This window comes from Trichechus manatus, unplaced genomic scaffold (genome assembly GCF_000243295.1).
Source record: "Trichechus manatus latirostris isolate Lorelei unplaced genomic scaffold, TriManLat1.0 scaffold00054, whole genome shotgun sequence".
Lineage (NCBI taxonomy): Eukaryota > Metazoa > Chordata > Mammalia > Sirenia > Trichechidae > Trichechus > Trichechus manatus.
The window spans coordinates 8,240,087-8,259,626 of NW_004443990.1; the positions used below are offsets into that span (position 1 = coordinate 8,240,087).

Sequence of the window (19,540 nt, forward strand, 5' to 3'; positions counted from 1 at the left end):
CCTAAAGGAGACTGGAGAAACCCTGAGAGTATGGCCCCCAGACACCCTTTTAGCTCAGTGGTGAAGTTATCTCTGAGGTTCACCGTTCAGCCTGGGAGTGGACAGCCCCGTAAAACCAAATGAGACTAATGAGGTACAGTAGTCCAGTGACAAGGGCCAGAAGGCAGTAGGAGACAAGGAAGCTGGTGATAGGGAACCCAAGGTTGAGTTAGGATAGTGTTGATGTGTTGTGAGGTTGTTAACCATTGTTATAGGGAAACATTTGTAGTAACTGTTAAATGAGAAACTATTTAGTTCTGTAAGCCTTCATCTTAAGTGAGAATAACAGCACAATTGGAAGAGCATAGTCAATGTCACTGAACTGTGCATGCAGAAATTTTTGAAATGGTGTATCTTTGGCTATGTGTATTTTCACCAAAAAAATAAAGGTTGAGAAGTTAGAGGGTTGACATATTGTGGGGTTGTTAACCAGTGTCATAAAACAACATGTGTACTACTGTTTCATGAGAAATTATTCATTCTGTAAAATTCAGCTGAAGTACAATTAAAAAAAAAAAAATAAGGTGGGGAAAAGAAAAAAAATGGCAAGCTGACCTTGGCGTTTATCTCCTTTCTCTCCCAAGAGCCCACTACTGTGAGAGTAAAGTGTTACAAACAGTATAAATTTATAACGTTCAAGAGTAATGAGAGAAGAGTCATCAGCAGATGAAAATTTTCAATAAGTTTCTGGAAAACAAAAAATAGATAATAGAGTGATAATTGATAAAAGAGAACTAAAGATGCTGAATCCTAGGGGTGTATTTTTTAGTAATTTTTAAGTGTGAGCACACATGTAGAAAATGACAGTTGTATGGTGTACAAACAGAAACAGGTGTAGAAAGAGAGGTGACATGCCACACCTCTGAGAAGTTGAGAGAATCAATATTTCAACACATGAGTAACTGACTCACAGCAAAGGAAAAGGTGGATAGAGATGCAGGAGGACCAATCCTACAGAATCCCAGAAAAGTGCAAAACTCAGAAACCTAAACTTCTAGGGAGAGTCAAAAGCAGGCAGAGAACTTAAATCCAGAGTATTAAACCCTTCACCTGCTCTCCAACTTGTGTATCAGAAGAAATCACAGATTCTTCTATAAGTAAATTGAATGAACCCTGGAAATATGAGCAAACCACCTTTCTTGGGAGCCTAACCCAGAGTTGTATTCACTGGTCTGAGGGAAAAAACCTACTTCAACTTTCATAGCCTCTCTAGCAGCAAGTAACAGGAACAGTGGAAGCACTGCAGATCCACAGCAACCAAAGAAGCGAAGCCACCAAGCAACAACAGCACTGCCAGCATCATAAGTCCAGCGGCCATGAAGCAAGAAAGTTACCCATTACTCCATGGGGAAAAGAAACGGAACTTGAGGGAGGGGCTCAAAATCCTAGGGCTTTGACTAGATAGTAACTAAGAGTCAAGAGCCACTGCAGTAGTCCACAGATTGATGTAGCCATGGGAGGGAGTTCAACTATAAAAGTTCGTTCCCTAAATTCATTACAGATTGCTTTAGTCACTCATGGAAGCAGCAGTAAGGAAATCAAAGGACACATTGCATTGGGCAAACATGCTGCAAAAGACCTCTTTAAAGTGTTAAAAAGCAAAGACATCACTTTGAGGACTAATGTGCCCTGACCCAAGCCATTGTGTTTTCAATTGCCTCACAGGCATGTGAAAGCTGGGCAATGAATAACGAAGACGGAAGAAGAATTGACATCTTTGAGTTGCGGTGTTGACGAAGAATATTGAAAATGCCATGGACTGCCATAAGAACGAACAAATCTGTCTTGGAAGAAGTACAGTCAGAATGCTTCTTAGAAACAAGGATGACGAGACTTCATCTCACATACTTTGGACATATTATCACGAGAGACCACTCCCTGGAGAAGGACATCATGCTTCGTAAAGTGGAGGTTCAGCGAAAAGGAGGAAGACCCTCAACGAGATGGATTGACACAGTGGCTGCAACAATGGGCTCAAGCACAACAATGATCATGAGGATGGCAGGACCGGGTAGTATTTCGTTCTACTGTACGTAGGGTCACTGTGAGTCAGAACTGACTTGATGGCACTTAACAACAATGCTAATACATGCATGGGGAGATTCTCAAACCTCAAGGGAGGAAATTCTGATATAATAGCAACTACCATTTATTGGCACTATGTGTCACATACTGCGCTAAGTATTTCAAATATATTATCTTATTTAATATTGAGGAGCTCTGGTGGTGCAGTGGTTAAAGCGCTAGGCTGTTACCGAAAGGTCTGTGGTTTGAATCGACCAGTCGCTCTGCAGGAGAAAGATGTGGTCTGCTTCAGTAAAGATTTACAGCCTTGGAAATCCTACGGTACAGTTCTACTCTGTCCTATAGGGTTGCCATGAGTCGAAAATGACTCGATGGCAGTGTGTTTTTTTTTTAATGCTGTGGAAAATACAATGGACTTGAGTAACAAAAGCTGAGTTCAAATGGCCATACTGCTCGTGCTAGCTCTATGGTCTTAGAAAAGTTATCTAACTTCTTGGTATCTCCTCATATTAAGGCAGGAAGAGTAGTACCTAGCTCAAAAGGTTCCAGTGGTACCAAAGTAAGATCCCCATCTACTGGTGACTTGTTCTAACTACATCCCCAAGTAATGGAACATATCCAAGTTAAATAGATACATCAATATTAAATCTCTACAATGGATTCCAAGTGACGTCAAACATAACAGGGAATTACATATATTTCTATTTTAAAGTATTTAAACAACTTTATCAATGAACATGCCTGGCAGTGTCCTAAGTGCTGGAGATGATGAGATCAAAAGCCAAACCAACTCCAAAAACTGTCAAATGAACAGACATTAGGAGGGTGTTAAGTGCTTGGAAGGAAGTATGCATACGGTGCTAGGGGAGCCCCAAGGAAGGCCACCTAATCCAAATGGAGCAGTCATCATTAAACACTAATATAGCCAAGCACTATGTTACAGATTTTATCCTTATAGGAGCCCTATAGGGCAGGAATTATTAACCCAATTTTACATAAAAGAAAACCAAGTCATGCAGAAGCTATGTGACTTGTCCATGACCACAAAGCTAATTAGTGGTGAGGTGGAATTTGAATTCAGATCTGCCTGGCTCCAAACTCAAGTTTTTTCTGCTACAGCAAGCTGAGAAATTATGTATAAAAAAATTTAATTCTCCAAAAAAGTAGGAAGAGTGTTAGCAATAGTAATATGATGTCTCTCTTATGTAAGATGACACTACTAATTAAGCTTTATTCAAAAACAGGAATGGGTTTAATCTTAGCCATATGAACCTGAGGGTTTTCTTTTTTTTTTTTTTTAGTGAACAAGGTATCCATTGTCATATCCTTAAAGATGGTAAAATGTCTTTCCTTTCTCTCTGTCTTGCCTATATCTTACTCCTCCCTTCTATATACAAGTTAGCAACCCCTCATCAACAGGGGTTCTAGTAAAGTTACACAAACACACATGCACGTCCGTGGCTTCACATTATTATGAGTGACACAGAAGGAAAACATTCTGTTCTTTTACTAAAAATATGCATAATCAAAGAAAATATATTGAATATATTGTTTTTCTGGTTTGGTAAATCATAAGAGAAAAACAGGTCAGCAAAATACAGAGAAAGTGGAACACTGGGGAAAAATCTTGTTTTATAAGATGAATTTACTCCAGAAAACTTAAAGTAGGGCTTTGCTTTGATATATTCATCTCTTTACTTACATTCTCATTAAACCAATTTTTATCCCATCTAATTAGAAATTTCATCAGATAAAAAACCTACCCATCATGCATATGGTGTTTGAGGAGCAGAGACAGTAATTTCCATTTTCAGAGACATGACATTCAATGCTTTCTAAAACTGATTCTTTTTACTACACCAAAAATAGAGAAACTAAAAGGGAAAATGATAAAAATATCTTCTGACAAAAATATTAATTTGATGAAATTACCATAATGGAATACAATTTATTTTTTATTTTTTGAATCGCTAATATATTCCAATGGTTCAAACACACACACATATGTATATATATATACACACATATCTCCTCTATCCACCCCCACACCACTTCCACACACTTAAGTACTCACTGTTTTAGTTTCTTATGTATCCTTCTAGCTGTGCAGAAATAAATGTATATGAGTAAATATTTTGATTCCCTGCTTTTATTTTTTCACAGAAGGTGGCATACAATTAGGCACAAAGCAACTTGCTGCACAGCTGCAGTGTATAAATCCCGAGGGTATCGGTCACATAGACAATGATGTGAACCAGTTCTCTGGAGTATGTGGTAGGCTCTGCGTGCTATATGTGCTGTTGTACAGATGCACCTCCCCTCCCCAACCATTTACTATATATGTAACTTGGAATTCTTTCCATATTTTTACATTGCTTTCTCTTTTTTTTTTTTTTTTTTTTACAACTTCAGAGTATTCCTTTCTATGGATGTACAATTTATTTATTCCTTTATGGATATTCATTTGAATTGTTTCCAATTTTTTGCTCTTACTAACACTGCTGTAATGAAAAACGTTTTATATAGGTCATGCCAAATGTGTGCAAATATATCTATAAGATTAATTCACAAAAATAAGAGTTTATATGCACTTGCTATTTTGACAGAAATTGCCAAACTGCCCTTAATCAGGCTTGTACTAATTTAGCATCCCCCCAATAACAGTGCAGTTACTCCAGATTCTTACCAACACTTTGTGCTACACATTCTTGGGGTTTGCCAGTCTAATTGTTGAAAAATGGTATCTTAAGATAGTCTGAGTAAGCCTGAGTTTTTTTTTCTTTCATGCTTTGAGAGTCACTTGCTATCTCCTTTTATGTGAAATGTATATTCATATCTTTTGCAAATTTTTCTATTCATTATTAGTTTTTTTTTCTGTCTAGTCTCTAGGAGTTCTTAAATATTAGGTGATTATTGCTCTGTCTGCACTATGAATTGCAAATATTTTTAACTTCTTTTGTTCTTGTTTATGGATTTGTTATGCAGAAGTTTGTAGTTAAATTTATCAATTGTTAATTATTCTGGAATTTAAGTCAAATTAGAAAGTTCTTGCCCACTCCAAAGCTATAGATATCTCATGTTGTCTTCTAGTACTTTTATAGTTTCATTTAAATATCTTTGATGCATTTAGAAACCATTTTAATGCACACTACAAAGTACAGATTCAATCCCTATTTTTTTCTCCTAATGAAATCACCTAGTTGTCTCAATCACAGTTATTAAATAATCTATCTTTACTCCATTGGTATGAGATGTGACCTTTATTATATACCAAAATCCAGAAGTGATTGGGTCTACTTCTGTACTTTTTATTCTGGCCCATTGACCAGTCCATTTATTCATGCATCATCATCATTCTATTTTAATTATTGAGGCTTTACAGGTTTTTAATATCTGGTAAGACCAGCACCCCTTCATTGCTATTTTTTGTTATTTTACTTTTCACAAAGTTTTCCTGGCTATTTTTGTTCGTTGACTTTTATACATGAGCTTCAGAATCACCTTATCTTGTCTAAAAAAACAAAAAACAAAACAATAATTTTGGGGGAATCATGTTAAATTTACAAATTAATTGAAGAAATATTGGTATTTATCTTCATGATGTTGACTCTCCTATCCAAGAACTTGGTATGTCTTTCCATTTGTTCAAGTCTTCTTTTGTGACTTTCAATAGTGTTTTGTTTTTTGTTTTAATAATATTTTATTGTGTTTTTGGTGAACGTTTACACAGTAGTTTAGGTTCCCATTTAACAATTTATACACAAGTTGCTCAGTGACATTGGTTACATTCTTCACAACGTGTAAACAGCTTCATTGTTTCCATTTTGGTTGTTCCATTCCTCCAACAGTATATTAAAGTTGTTCTCATATGGGTCTTACACATTTCTTATTTAATTTCTAGGTATTTTATCTTTTTTTTGTTGTTGTAACTGATAAAAACTGTTTTTGGAAAGTCCTAAGTGTTCTATCTTGTAAACAATAATCTCTCTTCCACCCCAAATTCTACCACACAACTACATCCTTTGTTTTGAAATGTTACTAATAAACCACTTGGAGGAAAAAGAGGCACAATTTATATGTTACACTTTTGTTGAAAACTGTGTAACTACAATATGTTGGTTTATATTCAAGTCCATCTTATTTAACATTTTAACAACACACACACATATATACACAAACATACATATGCACATCTTGCTTATTATAAAAAATCAATTAATTAATTAGAAGACTTCTTGAGCTATCACTGCAAAGATCGTAAGACTCAAAAGCTTGGTAAGAAGCAGCTAATTGCTATCTTCTCTTGCCAAGTACTTTTATATTTACTTTAAAATACTTAACAAGAAGCTGTGTGGGTCAAAGAACTCCAAGGAGTTTTAGCTATTTCTGTAGAGTGAAAAGATCACTAGTGGAAAAGGGAAGAAGGACAGGTGTGGTTAACAGGAAAGGAAAGGTTTGCTGGCTTAACAGCAAGCTCACATGGGGTATTAAGGTAAATTAAGGTAAACGAGGGCATTAATAATAATAAATAAAAAGCTCATGAGAAAGGTACTTTGTCAGAAGCTATTGCCCTAACATGCATCTAGATATCCTTGAAGATCCATCAGTTTATCATGATCAAGTAATTGGGGACCTTTAGCTCTTACTGAGTGTCGGAGCTTATGCTTACGTTACTAGAGACAGAACAAAAGAAAAGAAGCTCAAGGAGGCTTAACAAATTTTTTTTTTTTTTAAGGACAGTGTACTGTTTTCTTTTCCAAGGGCCAAAAGGAGAGATTAAGTTGAATTTTCAGGTTCACACACTATATAAAGTAACTAGATTCCAGCTAGAGCAATAAGGATATATAGGGCACCCCCTTGATTTTATGTTTAAATAGAGGCATTTAACTGAGGTTAGAAGAGTCTAAGAAAGGTAGCTAAGTATGGATTGTAGCACTTGGAAAATACTCTTCAAAAGAAAAAATTTTGCACATTCAACAAATAATTATGAACAACAGGGAAAAAAAGGTTAAAAAAAAGTGAGAGAATGAAACATTTTAATGAGGGGCATTTAACTAGTGAGACAGGATATCAGTAATAGTGGCAAATGCAAATCCAGGGCTTGTCTACTAAAGGCAAGACACTAGGTCTTTTTAATACTCTTTGGTTGGCAAAAAGTGATGCAGCAAGCACATAAATGTATTTGTTAGTTCATAAATACCATCATAGAATAGTTAATAATGGCAAAACATTAGAAACAACCTGAATATGTAAAAACTGATCGTTGGTTACATAATTTACAGTATATCTACATATTACAATACTCTGCGGTCATCAAAAAGGATCATGTGGATCTATCACTTTACATTTGCTGATTTTCAAAGAAGTCCCCAACATAAGGTGAAAAACAATAGCAAGCTACAAAATAAAAGGTACAGAATGATCTCATCTTTTAAAATTGCATTTATGAAAATACATAAACTAAAATGAAACAATAATAATAGCTGGCAGTTGGAATTACTATTATTTATTTTCTTTAAATTATTCTGTATTTTCTGAATGTTTCATAAAGAGTATATATTACTTGGATATACTATTTTATAAAGAGGAAAAATATAAAAAATAGTTTTCAGGTTTGAGTGTTCCTTCTTGGCATCTAGTATTTAAAATGAACTCCTCCTAGTTATGTCTCCTTTAATGTCATTTTCCCTTCATATCATTCTCCTCTTTCACCTCCATTTGCTAAGGTACAGACAAATTTTGCAAGATGAAAGAAAAAATACATTAATCTGGTGGTGTTCACCTTTTTAAGCTGGCTATGTAGTTAAGAGCTCGGCTGCTAACTAAAAGGCCAGCAGTTCAAATCCACCAGGTGCTCCCTGGAAACCCAATGGGGCAGTTCTACCCTGTCCTATAGGGTCACTATGAGTCAGAATCTACTCGATGGCAATGGGTTTTTGATTTATGTACTTTATTAAAAAAACCATTGTCGTTGTGTGGATTCTGATTCATGGAGCCCTGGGGGCGCAGTGGTTAAGAGCTTGGCTGCTAACTAAAAGGCTGGCAGTTCAAATCCACCAGGTGCTCCTTGGAAACCCTACGGGACAGTTCTCCTCTGTCCTATAGTGTCGCTGTGAGTTGGAATTGACTTCGACAGCATTGGGTTTTTGGTTTATGTACTTTATATGATTTCTTATGACTACTCTTTTGTAAGAAAATTGACAGGCAGTAAAAATAAATAAAATACACTTTTTCTGCTAGAATTTAAAAAGAAGACTCATAGAAAAGAGATTCATAGTACAAACAGTATTTAATGTTGATTTCTACTGAAAGATAAAGTAGTAGAGAATCCACACCCTCTAAAATCTGTTCTAAAAAAAAATACCATGGAATTGTCCTTGCCACTGGTTTTACATTTATAAGTTCATTGTACTGGGAAAAATGTTGATCTAGAAGTCAAGATATCTGAGTTTGAGTTCCATGTCTGCTGCCAACTAGCCACCTGACTTTGAGCAGCCACTTGAAATTCTTCTGCACCTCAGTTTCTTCATATGTAAAACAAAGAGATCATCTGTAAAACTATCTTTAAAAGTTCTTTTCTGGCTTTACAAGTGGAAAACTACAAAATCCCTCAATGTTTTTTGAGAGAAGGATTTTCTTTTTAAAATGAACCTATAAGTTCAGTCTGGTTCACAAATGGGATAGGGGTGGCCTACAGTCAGAACACTTGGGAGGAACTAGAGGGGAGGAAAAAAGGACTTGCGTAGTGAAATTTTACTTTAAAGTCATTTTAAGAGAGAAGGAGGCCACAATGGTGCTGGCTACCCAATAAATAATCTGCCTAGATTCTGTAACAGACAAGTTAGAAACTCCTACCATGTATTGACTCACTTCAGCTAACGTTAAAACTGTAAATATTTCTTGTAGATTCAGTATTATACTTGAAGAGACCAAAAAGAGAGAAAGAGAGAGAGAACATTTAGAAAACTGGAAACTTGTTGCTAGACCTTATCACGGATGACATTCTTCAAGACAGCATTTTACTTACTACCTAAAATATAACTCCTAGGTCTGATCCTATTGTGCATGGGGTCATTATGAGTTGAAGTCAGCTACCTAACAACAAATTACAACAGGATTGCTTAACAAGATGACAAAATCAGGACTGATTCCCCTCACTGGGCTAGACTTTACTTAACAGTTTCTTTTAAAATAACATGAAAGTTTCAGGAAATCAAGAGACAAAAGATCAGTCGAAGGGCTATTTTATTATTTTACTGTATTCTTTGTTCTGTACCCAAGGCAATATTCCCTCTGCTAGTGCACTGTTTTCTTCAAAAAAATCTAAGCAGTCCAGGAATGCTGCTGATTTGTTTTTGGGGTGGACACATACCATTTGCCTGTAACACACAGCCCAACTCTGTGGGAAATACCAGAAAACTGCTTCAAAGAGGAAGAAGTTCTGATTCTTTCCATCCTCTTTCCTGGGACAAAATAAGGGGCTGTGGTGATGTCTAGTCAAAGTTCTATTATCTAATTTGAGCCACATTAAACACTAAACAAGCATAACTTCTGGAGAGAGAATCATAAGTCACAGGAGTTTTCTATGCACACATTTTCTTCCCTTCTTACAACCATACTTCATTTAAATTCTGTTCCTAGATTCTAGAGTGATACAATCAAGAAAAACTGACAACAGTCACAAAATGTAAACCCCACTGGTTACCAAAAGCAAGGAGAAAAAGCATTAGACAATGACAGCAGATATTTAGACCCATAAAGGGGTATGTGACAAAAGGTCTCTAAGAACAAGGCCTTTTTTTTCGTCTTGTTAGTATTCTTTTATAATGGCTCATTCATTTAGCCCTAGGCTATGGGCCAATCCTAAATGTCACAGTTGAATGAAATTTATAAAATTCAGTGATTAATCATGATGGTATTATGCTTATCTACCCAATAAAATATAACCAACCATGCTCAAAAAATTCCAAGTAAACTAGTATCCTGATACTCAGCAGTGGAAACATATATGATAAAACAGGCCAAACTGCTCAGCTGGTCCATTAAAATGTTGGACAACACCACAAGGAACTAGGTCCTATGTATTCTTCCTCCAAAATGTTGCACCAATCATTCTTTCATCTCCATTCCGAACGCCTGAATTCAGGCCCTCTTCTGATTCACCTGAAGTATTGCAAAAATTTCTTCATCCATCCCTCTGCCTCCAACCTCTTCCCCTTCTACTCTGTCCTCAACATTGCTTGCTACCAGTTACCTTTCTCAAACACAGATCTGAACACAATACTTATTACTTAAAAACTTTTGAAAGCTTCCTTTTACCTTTAGGAGAAAAGCCCAAATTCCCTAACTTGGCATAACAACAACAAAAACAAACAAACAAACAAACAAACAAAAAAAACCAAACCTGTTGCAGTCAATTCTGACTCATAGCGACCCTATAGGACAGAGTAGAACTGCCCCATAGGGTTTCCAAGGAGCGGCTGGTGGATTCAAACTGTCAACCTTTTGGTCAACAGCCTGAGCTCTTAACCACTGCACCACAAGGGCTCCAACTTGGCGTAAGTTGGCTTCCATTTACTTTCTAATCTGATCTCCCACCAGACCATCTCAAATTTCAGATGTTCTCGCTATTCTGGACTATTTGCCATTCCCAACATAAATATATAAACTGGACATGATGATAGCTAGCTTGAAAAAGTTTATAAGGTTTAATTATTTACTGCTAAGGAATGATAATAAAAATAGAGGTGTCAAAAATTAAAAAGTAAAGGTGCTATATATTAAATGTCAGTCTAGATGTTGATACTTTAAGTGTGTAATCAACACCTCCACCTACAGAACAGGATTGTACTAGCCTTGCCCTGATGTGCTCCCATTCCAATCACGGTTAAACTCAAACTCACAGGGATTGCACCCCAGAGCTATTCATCAACTTAAACCTCTAGAGGAAAACATATCGTATTTCAGCATCTCCCAATCTTACATTATTATTTACCCATGCCCATAGGTAGACCTATTATTATCATGAGAATCAGGTTCCAACCTTGGTCTGTGATCCCAATCCTAGGTTCAAGTGTGCCTAAATTATTTTCTCTAGCTTTAAATATATAATGTTTTTCTAGCTTTGAAATAAACAATCTTGAAATGAGTATCTAACAGATAGGTATCCACCCACATAATGATTTTAACTGAAGCAGAAGTCAAAAAAAAAAAAGAAATCTCCTAATATTAAGAAGTTGCTGCGTTGTTGTTTGTTGTTGTCCATTACAAGGTTACTTTCAACAAGTTGCAATAAAAACAGTAAGAAGCAAGGAGTGTGAAAAATTCAAGCATATGCTCCAGGTCTGCCACTACCCAACTGAAGGAGCTTCAGCAAGTTATTTCATCCTTCTAAGCCTGTTTCCTCATTAGTAAAGTTAAGAGACTGGTTCCTTCTCCTTCATTTGCAGAGCCTGGAAAAGGGGTGGGAGAAGACCTATGTGTCTAGGTCCAAAGTGCCTAAATGGCTGTTTCTTCCCTTACCCCTTCTAAAATGAAAGGAGTCAACCTTCCTAACTAGATTTTCCCCTTTCTTTTTTCCTTTTTCCTTCTGTCCTGCTGAGCTTTTGTCTGGTGCCCAGAGGACAGTCAGGAGGGAGACAAGGGATGCAGATCTAGCACCCAGTTTTGGGCTGGCATGACAGTCAGGGATGTGCTCATATGTCTGGGACCAAACTTTCAGCTCCGGCAGTTCGACTACATACGGGGAAACTGAACAAATAAGTGTATACACTGAAGATAATGGTAGCCAAGTTTTTCACGATTAGACATACAGACACACATACATTTGTTTACACATTCACATTTCCTAGTTCTCTCATTAAAGTAGAAAGCCACAAAGAGCACCTCCAATAGCAATGAACACTGCTAGCACCCAGACTTTGTTTCTAAACACCCTCTTCACTAAAAGGAATTAAAATTCCTTACAGAAATGGCTGACTCCAGGGCTAGGACAGGAATACAAGATGAGCCTGGAACATCTTGCATCAGAAAGAAAATATGTAATCAATGAATAATGAGAACATGTCAAAAGGACACAAGAAACTACTTTAAGGGGCTTCTACCGACCAACTCTGGGAAAATTTTGTTTTCTTTCCCCCCTTTTTTATTTTATTTTATTGCTGTACTTTAAGTGAAAGTTTACAATTCATGTTAGTCTCTTAAACAAAAATTTATACATACATTGTTATGTGACTCTAATTGCTCTCCCCATATCGTGACAGCACATTCCTCCTTTCCACCCTTGATTTCCCGTGTCCATTCAACCAGCTCCTGACACTCTCTGCCTTCTCATCTCACCTCCGGACAGGACCTGCCCATTTAGTCTCATGTATCTACTTGAGCTAAGAAGCACACTCTTCACGAGTATCATTTTATGTCCCATAGTCCAGTCTAATCTTTGTCTGAAGAGTTGGCCTGAGGAATGGTTTCAGTTCTGGGTTGACAGAGAGTCCAGGGGCCATGCTTTCTCGGGTTCCCCCAGTCTCAGTCAGACCATTAAGTCTGGTCTTTTTACTAGAATTTGAGTTCTGCACCCCACTTTTCTCATGCTCCATCAGGGACTCTCTGTTGTGTTCCCCGTCAGGGCAGTCATTGGTGGTAGTCGGGCATCATCTTGTTCTTCTGGTCTCAGGCTGATGAAGTCTCTTGTTTATGTGGCCGTTTCTGTCTCTTGGACTAATACTTTCCTTGTGATTTTGGTATACTTCATTCTCCTTTACTCCAGGTGGGCTGGGACCAACTGATGCATCTTAGATGGCTGCTCGCTAGCTTTTAAGTCCCCAGACACCACTCACCAAAGTAGGACGCAGAACATTTTCTTAACTAACTTTGCTATGTCAATTGACCTAAATGTCCCCTGAAAGCCTGGTCCCCAGACCCCTGCCCCTGCTACTCTGTCCCTTGGAGTGTTTGGCTGTATTCAGGAAACTTCTTAGCTTTGGTTTAGTCCAGTTGTGCTGACTTCCCCTGTAGTGTGTGCTGTCCTTCCCTTCACCTAAGATAATTCTTGTCTACTATCTAGTTAGTGAATAACCCTCTCCCTCCCTCCTCACCCTCATAACCATCAAAGAGTGTTTTCTTCTGTGTTTAAACCTTTTCTTGAGTTCTCATAATAGTGGTCTTATACAATATTTGTCCTTTTGTGACTAAATTCACTTAGCATAATGCCTTCCAACTCTGGGAAAATTTGGGATCAGAATTTTAAAAAAAAGCAATAAATTGTAACCCTTTACAAAAATAGGAGTCCATGAGTATATACTGATATAAATAAATGAATAAGTAAAAATATATGGAAGTGATACTCGTGAGGAGTGTGTCTCTTAGCTCAAGTAGATACAAGAGACTAAACAGGCAGCTTCTGTCTGGAGGTGAGATGGGAAGGCAGAGAAGGTTAGGAGTTGGTTGAATGGACATGGGGAATCAGGGGTGGAAAGGAGTGTGCTGTCGCAGTATGGGGAGAGCAATTAGGGTCATGTAACAATGTATGTATAAATTTTTGTATGGTAGACTAACTTGAAATGTAAACTTCATTTAAACTACAACAATAAAAAAATTTAAAAAAATATATGGAGGAAAAGGGGAGGCTCTTTGTTACAGCTGAATTTCAACTAATAAATCTAGAATGAGTGATGAAATTCGAAAATCACCATTTGGCATCCATCATAGTAATTACTGATTCAGACAAGAATCATCAATGGATCCTAAATCTGGTAGAAGAAAGTTTGACGAGGCACAGGATATTTAGTTTCAAAGTAACTCCCCACAAAATATTAACTGCTTATCAATTAATAAGTACAACATATTTATTAATCTTACACAGTGAAGGAGCCCTGGTGGTACAGTGGGTTAAGAGCTTGGCTGCTAACCAAAAGGTCTGCAGTGGGAATCTACCAGCTGCTCCTTGGAAACCCTATGTGCAGTTCTACTCTGTCCTATAGGGTCGGTATTTCTGAGTTGGAATTGACTCATTGGCAATGGGTTTGGTATACAGTGAAACCTGCCTTGTTTTTCTGGGTCTCGCAAGTTTTCCGCCTTTGACAGGGTGCAGTCTTATCACTTTTCTATCGCTCGTTTTAGTGGAAAATATTTGAGATTTCCTTCTCTGACAGGTTTCTGCCTTACACAGGTTCCAACTTTTGCAGGTTTTACTGTAGTAGAGAAACCTGGCAGACAATCTTAACAAAGTGATAAAAGTCAACATTACCAGTAATGGAACAAATTGACTTCATGTGACTCCTGAGAGGATTCACTGAGAAGAGTATAGTTTCACTTCTATGGTGTTCTTCCCAAAGATGCAAACATCATGAGGAAAATCAGGTAAACCCAAATTGGAAGACATTCTACCAAGCAACCGGCCTCTATTCTTCAAAAATGTCAAGGTCATGAAAGACTAGGGAAGATTGAAGAACTGTTCCTTGAAAAACTGCTACAGACTGAAGAAAACTGAAGAACGTAATGGCAAAACTTGATTTTGGATTGGATCTTGGACCTAAAGTATAAATCACTGGGAAAAACTGGGAAATCTGAATGGAGTCCATGGATTACATGGTAATATTGGATCAATGTTAACTTCCTGATTTTGATGGCTGTACTGCAGAAGGAGAGAAGGTCCTTGTAATTAGGAAATATAACTTAAGTGTTAAGGTTATAGTTTGGGGGCATCACTTTTATTAAATCGTGCAGAAATGTTAAGGATTGAAGAATCTGGGTAAAGGAAATGTGGGAAATCTGTGTAATATTTCTGCAACATTTATGTAAGTTGTAAACCATTTCAAAATTAAAAGTTAATTGGAGATTGAACTAAATGATATTCTTTTATTCTATATAGTACGTTTGATATAACTGAATCAACAGCAATATTCAAATTATCACCCAAAAGTACTTCATAAGCATGAATTGTCAGTTCACATGATTATTTAAGACCAGATATGATGCACATCTTTTTCATTAAAGTAGAAAGTCACAACGGGCAACACCACCTGATTGTTGTCAAATTACTGAATCTTAGAACGGAATAACTCCATTTTGTAATTACAAAGAAGTAAAATAAATGCAGAGTCCAAGATAAAGACACTATTACTGAAATATATTTATACTGCTACATGGAGCTGCATGGAAGGATTACATGGAGAAAAAGAGTGGGCAGAGGGAATATATTACTGGTTTCAGTGACATTAAAATTTATTTGGGGTTTGAATCTATGCTGTAAGAAAATTAAAACATGAGAGAGGTCTTGTCTGAAAGAGTTGATAATCTGGAATAAGAACCAAGGTACATATGGATGAAAAACATTTTCAACATTTCCATTACACAATACAAATAAATTTGTAGCATCATAGATTCTTGAAACTTTTGAGAGACACTGTGTCAGAAGAGAAAGGACTCAGAAGAGACTTCGACTTTATTGGCTCCACAAGTTTCCAGCCCTGTGAGCACAAGTTAATCAATTACTCACTCAAAGTGACCATCGCTCACTTGAACTAGTGCAACTGCCTCTTGTTCTACTTCCATTCTTGCTCCCCTTTAATCCAATTCTCCACAAAGTAACTAGTATCTTTTTTAAAAATACAAATCAGATTATGTCACTTGCATGCTTAAAACACTCCAATAGCTTTCCATTACTTACAGAATAAAATCTAAACCCCTCGTCATGGCCTAAAAGGCTCTGTATTATTTTTCCCTGTGTACTTGCTCTGACCTCATTTCTACTACTTTCCTCCCTGCTCACTATGCTAGGAACACACTGGCCTCCTTTTTGTTCTTTTGTTCTTCAGTTATACCCAACTCTTTCCTGTCTCTGGGTCTTTGCATGGCCTGGAATTGCATAGGTAGCTCCTTATCATCATTCAGGACTAGGATCAAATGTCAGTTCTTCAGAAAGACTTTACTACCCCTCCTCTTCATCACTCTCCGTCACATCATCCTATTTCACTGTCTTCTTTGCGTTGATAGTTATCTGAAATTCCCTTATTTATGCATCTGTTACTTGATTACTATTTGCTGAGTCCCTCAGTACACTGAGTCCCTGAATGTACACTCCGTAACAGAAGTAATCTTGTCTGATTTGTTCTGGGCTGTAACCCCAGCAGCTTTAATAGCTTCTGGCCTGCAGTACGAATGCAATAAATAAACATACGTTGAATGACTTAAAGTTACTTAACTTCTCAGGCCTCCAGTTTCCGTATCCATAAACTAGAGATAATTATACCTGCTCTGGCCATCAGAAAGTCTAACGTTCACTAAGTTTTCACTATGTCTCAAACCAAAAAACCCACTGCGGTAGAGTGGATTCCAACTTATAGTGACCGTATGAGTAGAACTGCCCCATAGGGCTTCCGAGGAGCCGCTGGAGGATTCGAACTGCCGAATTTTTGGTTAGCAGCTGTGGCTTGCCATAGCTTTTAATCACTTTGCACGAATATTCTCATTCACAATCATGATTCCCGTTTTACAAATGTAGTTACTGCCCTAACCACACGGGACCAGTAGTGAGGACTCTGGTATGAATCCAGACCTGCCTAACCTCAGAACCCGAGCTCTTAACCACTGTTTTATAGTTCCTAGAAAGATGCATCCTTCTATTATGTGAAATCAGCTATGCCATCTGTCCCCCTCAAGTCCTGGTGTGTCGGCTGGGAAAAGTGGAGAAACCTATTATATCCCTCAAGGTTTTTTTTCTAGATGAACACTCTCATTTCCTTCAATCCGTCCTTAAGTGACCCTTATATTCTGGTCACTCTCCTCTGTACTTCAGTTTTACAACGTCTCTCCCGTTCCAGCAGTGGTGGTTTTCACTGAACAAGTAGTAAAGGGGTATCAGGGCAGTACAAGAAGATTGCACAGGAGCTGAGGAAATGCAGATGTTGAGTGGCCGAGAGGGTTGCGGTTAACATCGGAAGGCTTCCTGGGGGAGGTGATCCTTGAGCCAGAAAACTCCAGGTAAAAGGGCCGCGGGAGAGCTGCCGCTGGGGGCCGCTAAGTCGAGACAAAGGCTGGTGGAGCTTAAGATCAAGCGCACATCCCAAGTGATGATGAGCTTGTACGGGGAAGAGAGAAAGCGTTTCCCCACGAATAAGTTAAAGAAGAACTGGAGGAACACAAAGGAGGAGTGACAGTCATGAAGGAAATAGCGAACTTACCCGCAACCTGGCAACCAGGCCTCCGTAGCTCAACTACAAGCGCCACTACCTGAGGAGGCTGGCAGCAAAGGCAGCGGCGGGTTTAACCCAGATATCGCGAGGAAGGGCAGATTTCGCGAGATCTGATCTCTATTCTCTGACAGGCGGGGCTTCTTTCCGGACGCAATGGGAGGGCATTGGCTTGCACGATGGAGGCATATCGTTTTGTGTGGCTGGCGGTGGAGTCAAGCAGGGTTCCTGACCAGGGCTGGAGAGAGAGTAGAGCCTTTTCTCAGGCCGTGGTGGAGTGGAACAGGAGGTGCTGAAAGGGGGCTGAGGAGGCTTGGGACGTCGGGGCGCCCGAGCCTGTCCCGGGACCTGACTTTGCAGCCGCCACGGCGGCCGAAGAGCACGAACCCTTTCACGAGGGCGCAGGAGGAGAACTGGCGGCGGCGGAACAAGACTGTCCTCACGTATGTGGCCGCGGCCGCCGTGGGCATGCTGGGGGCGTCCTACGCCGCTGTGCCCCTTTATCGGCTCTACTGCCAGGTAGGGGCCGGCGCTGCCCACTGGGCTTCGCGATCAATAGGGGCTCTGGTGCAGGACAGAGCCCTCGACAGCGATCGCGCCACAGTGTCATAGTTGGAAGGGATGATCAAGATTATCTGATATACATGGATTTTATCAGAGAGGAAACGGGCTCAAAAGAATGACCTATCCAAGGTCACCAAGGAAGTTAGTGGCAAAGCTGCAGATAGAGCCCAAATCCTGATCGTGATTGTGCTTATACCACGCGGCATTTCTAAAATAGAGTGTAGTTCCCTGTTCTCTAAACTAATTAAAAAAAAAAAAAATCCCGTTGCCATAGAGTCGATTCCGACTCATAGCGAGCCTATAGGACAAGATAGAACTGCCCCATAGGGTTTCCAGGAGCGGCTGCTGGAGTCGAACTGCCAACATTTTGGTTAGCAGCCCAACACTTAACCACTGGGTCACCAGGACGCGAGATCTTTAAGCTACATCCCTCCGAAAGGGCTGCCCTCCCATAGCTAGAAACCTGCTTAACCTTTCCTGCTCACACTTGTGCCGGCTTTTAAACTGTATATGAATACATTCATTCTGTGAACCACATGTGGTCTGTGTTACTTGTGCTTAAACCTAGAGTAGTTTATTCATATAGAGAGGCATGAATTAGGCCTTTGAGACTTACCAATTAAATCAGAATGTTCAGGAGTGGAAGTCAGGGACCAGTACATTTTAAATTCCTCAGGGGGTTTCAGTGTGCAACAAAGTTTCGGAATCACTGGCTTAACATCATGACTAATATAGCGAGGGTTTTGACCCTACCCTACCACCATTCTTAATGCCTGGCTTGTTTCCTCTATCCTTATAGAGATAAACTTGGCTTTCCTTTTGATGGTGACTGAAGCAGCGGAGGAGCCCTGGTGGTGCGTGGTTAGAAGCTCAGCTGCTAACCAAAAGGTTGGCAGTTCAAATCCACCGGCTGCTCCTTGGAAACCTTATGGGGCATTTCTACCCTGTCTTATAGGGTTGCTATGAGTAGGCATCAACTTGAGGGCAGTGGGTTTTGGAAGCAGCAGAAATCAAAAGGGCTTTTCTTTTCAGTTTCCTAATGTCAACATTTGAGTGAGAAATGCAACAGCTTGATTTTTGGAGGATGAGTATAGACTCTGAATTAGTTTCATCAGACTGGCCTGGACCAAGTGTGAACCCCAAAACCTACCTGTTGGTTAAACGATAAGTAGAACTGAATCCAAAACAGCAAGTATAGATTTCCCCCAAACCACTGGGAGGTGAGGGGTGATTTTTTCCCCCAAGGGACATTTGCCAATGTAGCCGGAATCGACTCCATGGCAACGGGTTTGGTTTCTTTGGTTAGAGACAAATTTGGTTGTCACAACTGAGGGGCAGACGGTACTCTTGACATCTAGTGTGCAAGACAACGTCCCACAATAAGGAATTATGCAGCCTAAAATGTCAATAGTGCCAAGGTTAAGAAACCTTGCCCAAACTGAAGTGCATAACACTATTATGTGTGTGTATGTTTTAGGAGCTGTCTTAGTCATCTAGTGCTGCTTAACAGAAATACCACAAGTGGATGGCTTTAACAAAGAGAAATTTATTCTCTCACAGTCTAGTAGGCTACAAGTCCAAATTCAGGGTGTTAGCTCCAGGGGAAGGCTTTCTCTCTCTGTCGGCTCTGGAGGAAGGTCCTTGTGGTGCATCAGTCTTCCCTTGTTCTGGGAGCATCTCCGCACAGGAACCTCAGGTCCAAAGGACTCGCTCTGCTCCCGGCA

General features: G+C 39.0%; 2 protein-coding genes across 3 annotated transcripts in view; one reads left to right on the top strand and one right to left on the bottom strand.

Moving 5' to 3' along the window:
* The window catches only part of STXBP4 (syntaxin binding protein 4), a 197,973-nt gene extending 180,678 nt beyond the window's left edge, over positions 1-17,295 (bottom strand). The window contains exon 1 of the mRNA XM_004377907.2: positions 17,244-17,295. The gene's annotated coding sequence lies outside the window, so the exon portion shown is untranslated. The remainder of the gene's footprint in view (positions 1-17,243) is intronic.
* A 56-nt stretch (positions 17,296-17,351) lies between these two features.
* LOC101346394 (cytochrome c oxidase assembly protein COX11, mitochondrial) overlaps positions 17,352-19,540 on the top strand; it is a 7,904-nt gene continuing 5,715 nt past the window's right edge. Inside the window, exon 1 of one of the 2 annotated variants that reach the window (XM_023732739.1) lies at positions 17,352-17,771. In XM_023732739.1, coding sequence (XP_023588507.1) covers positions 17,409-17,771 — 363 coding nt within the window. In that variant the 5' untranslated portion in view covers positions 17,352-17,408. The remainder of the gene's footprint in view (positions 17,772-19,540) is intronic. The other variant, XM_012556014.2, reaches the window with a different exon arrangement.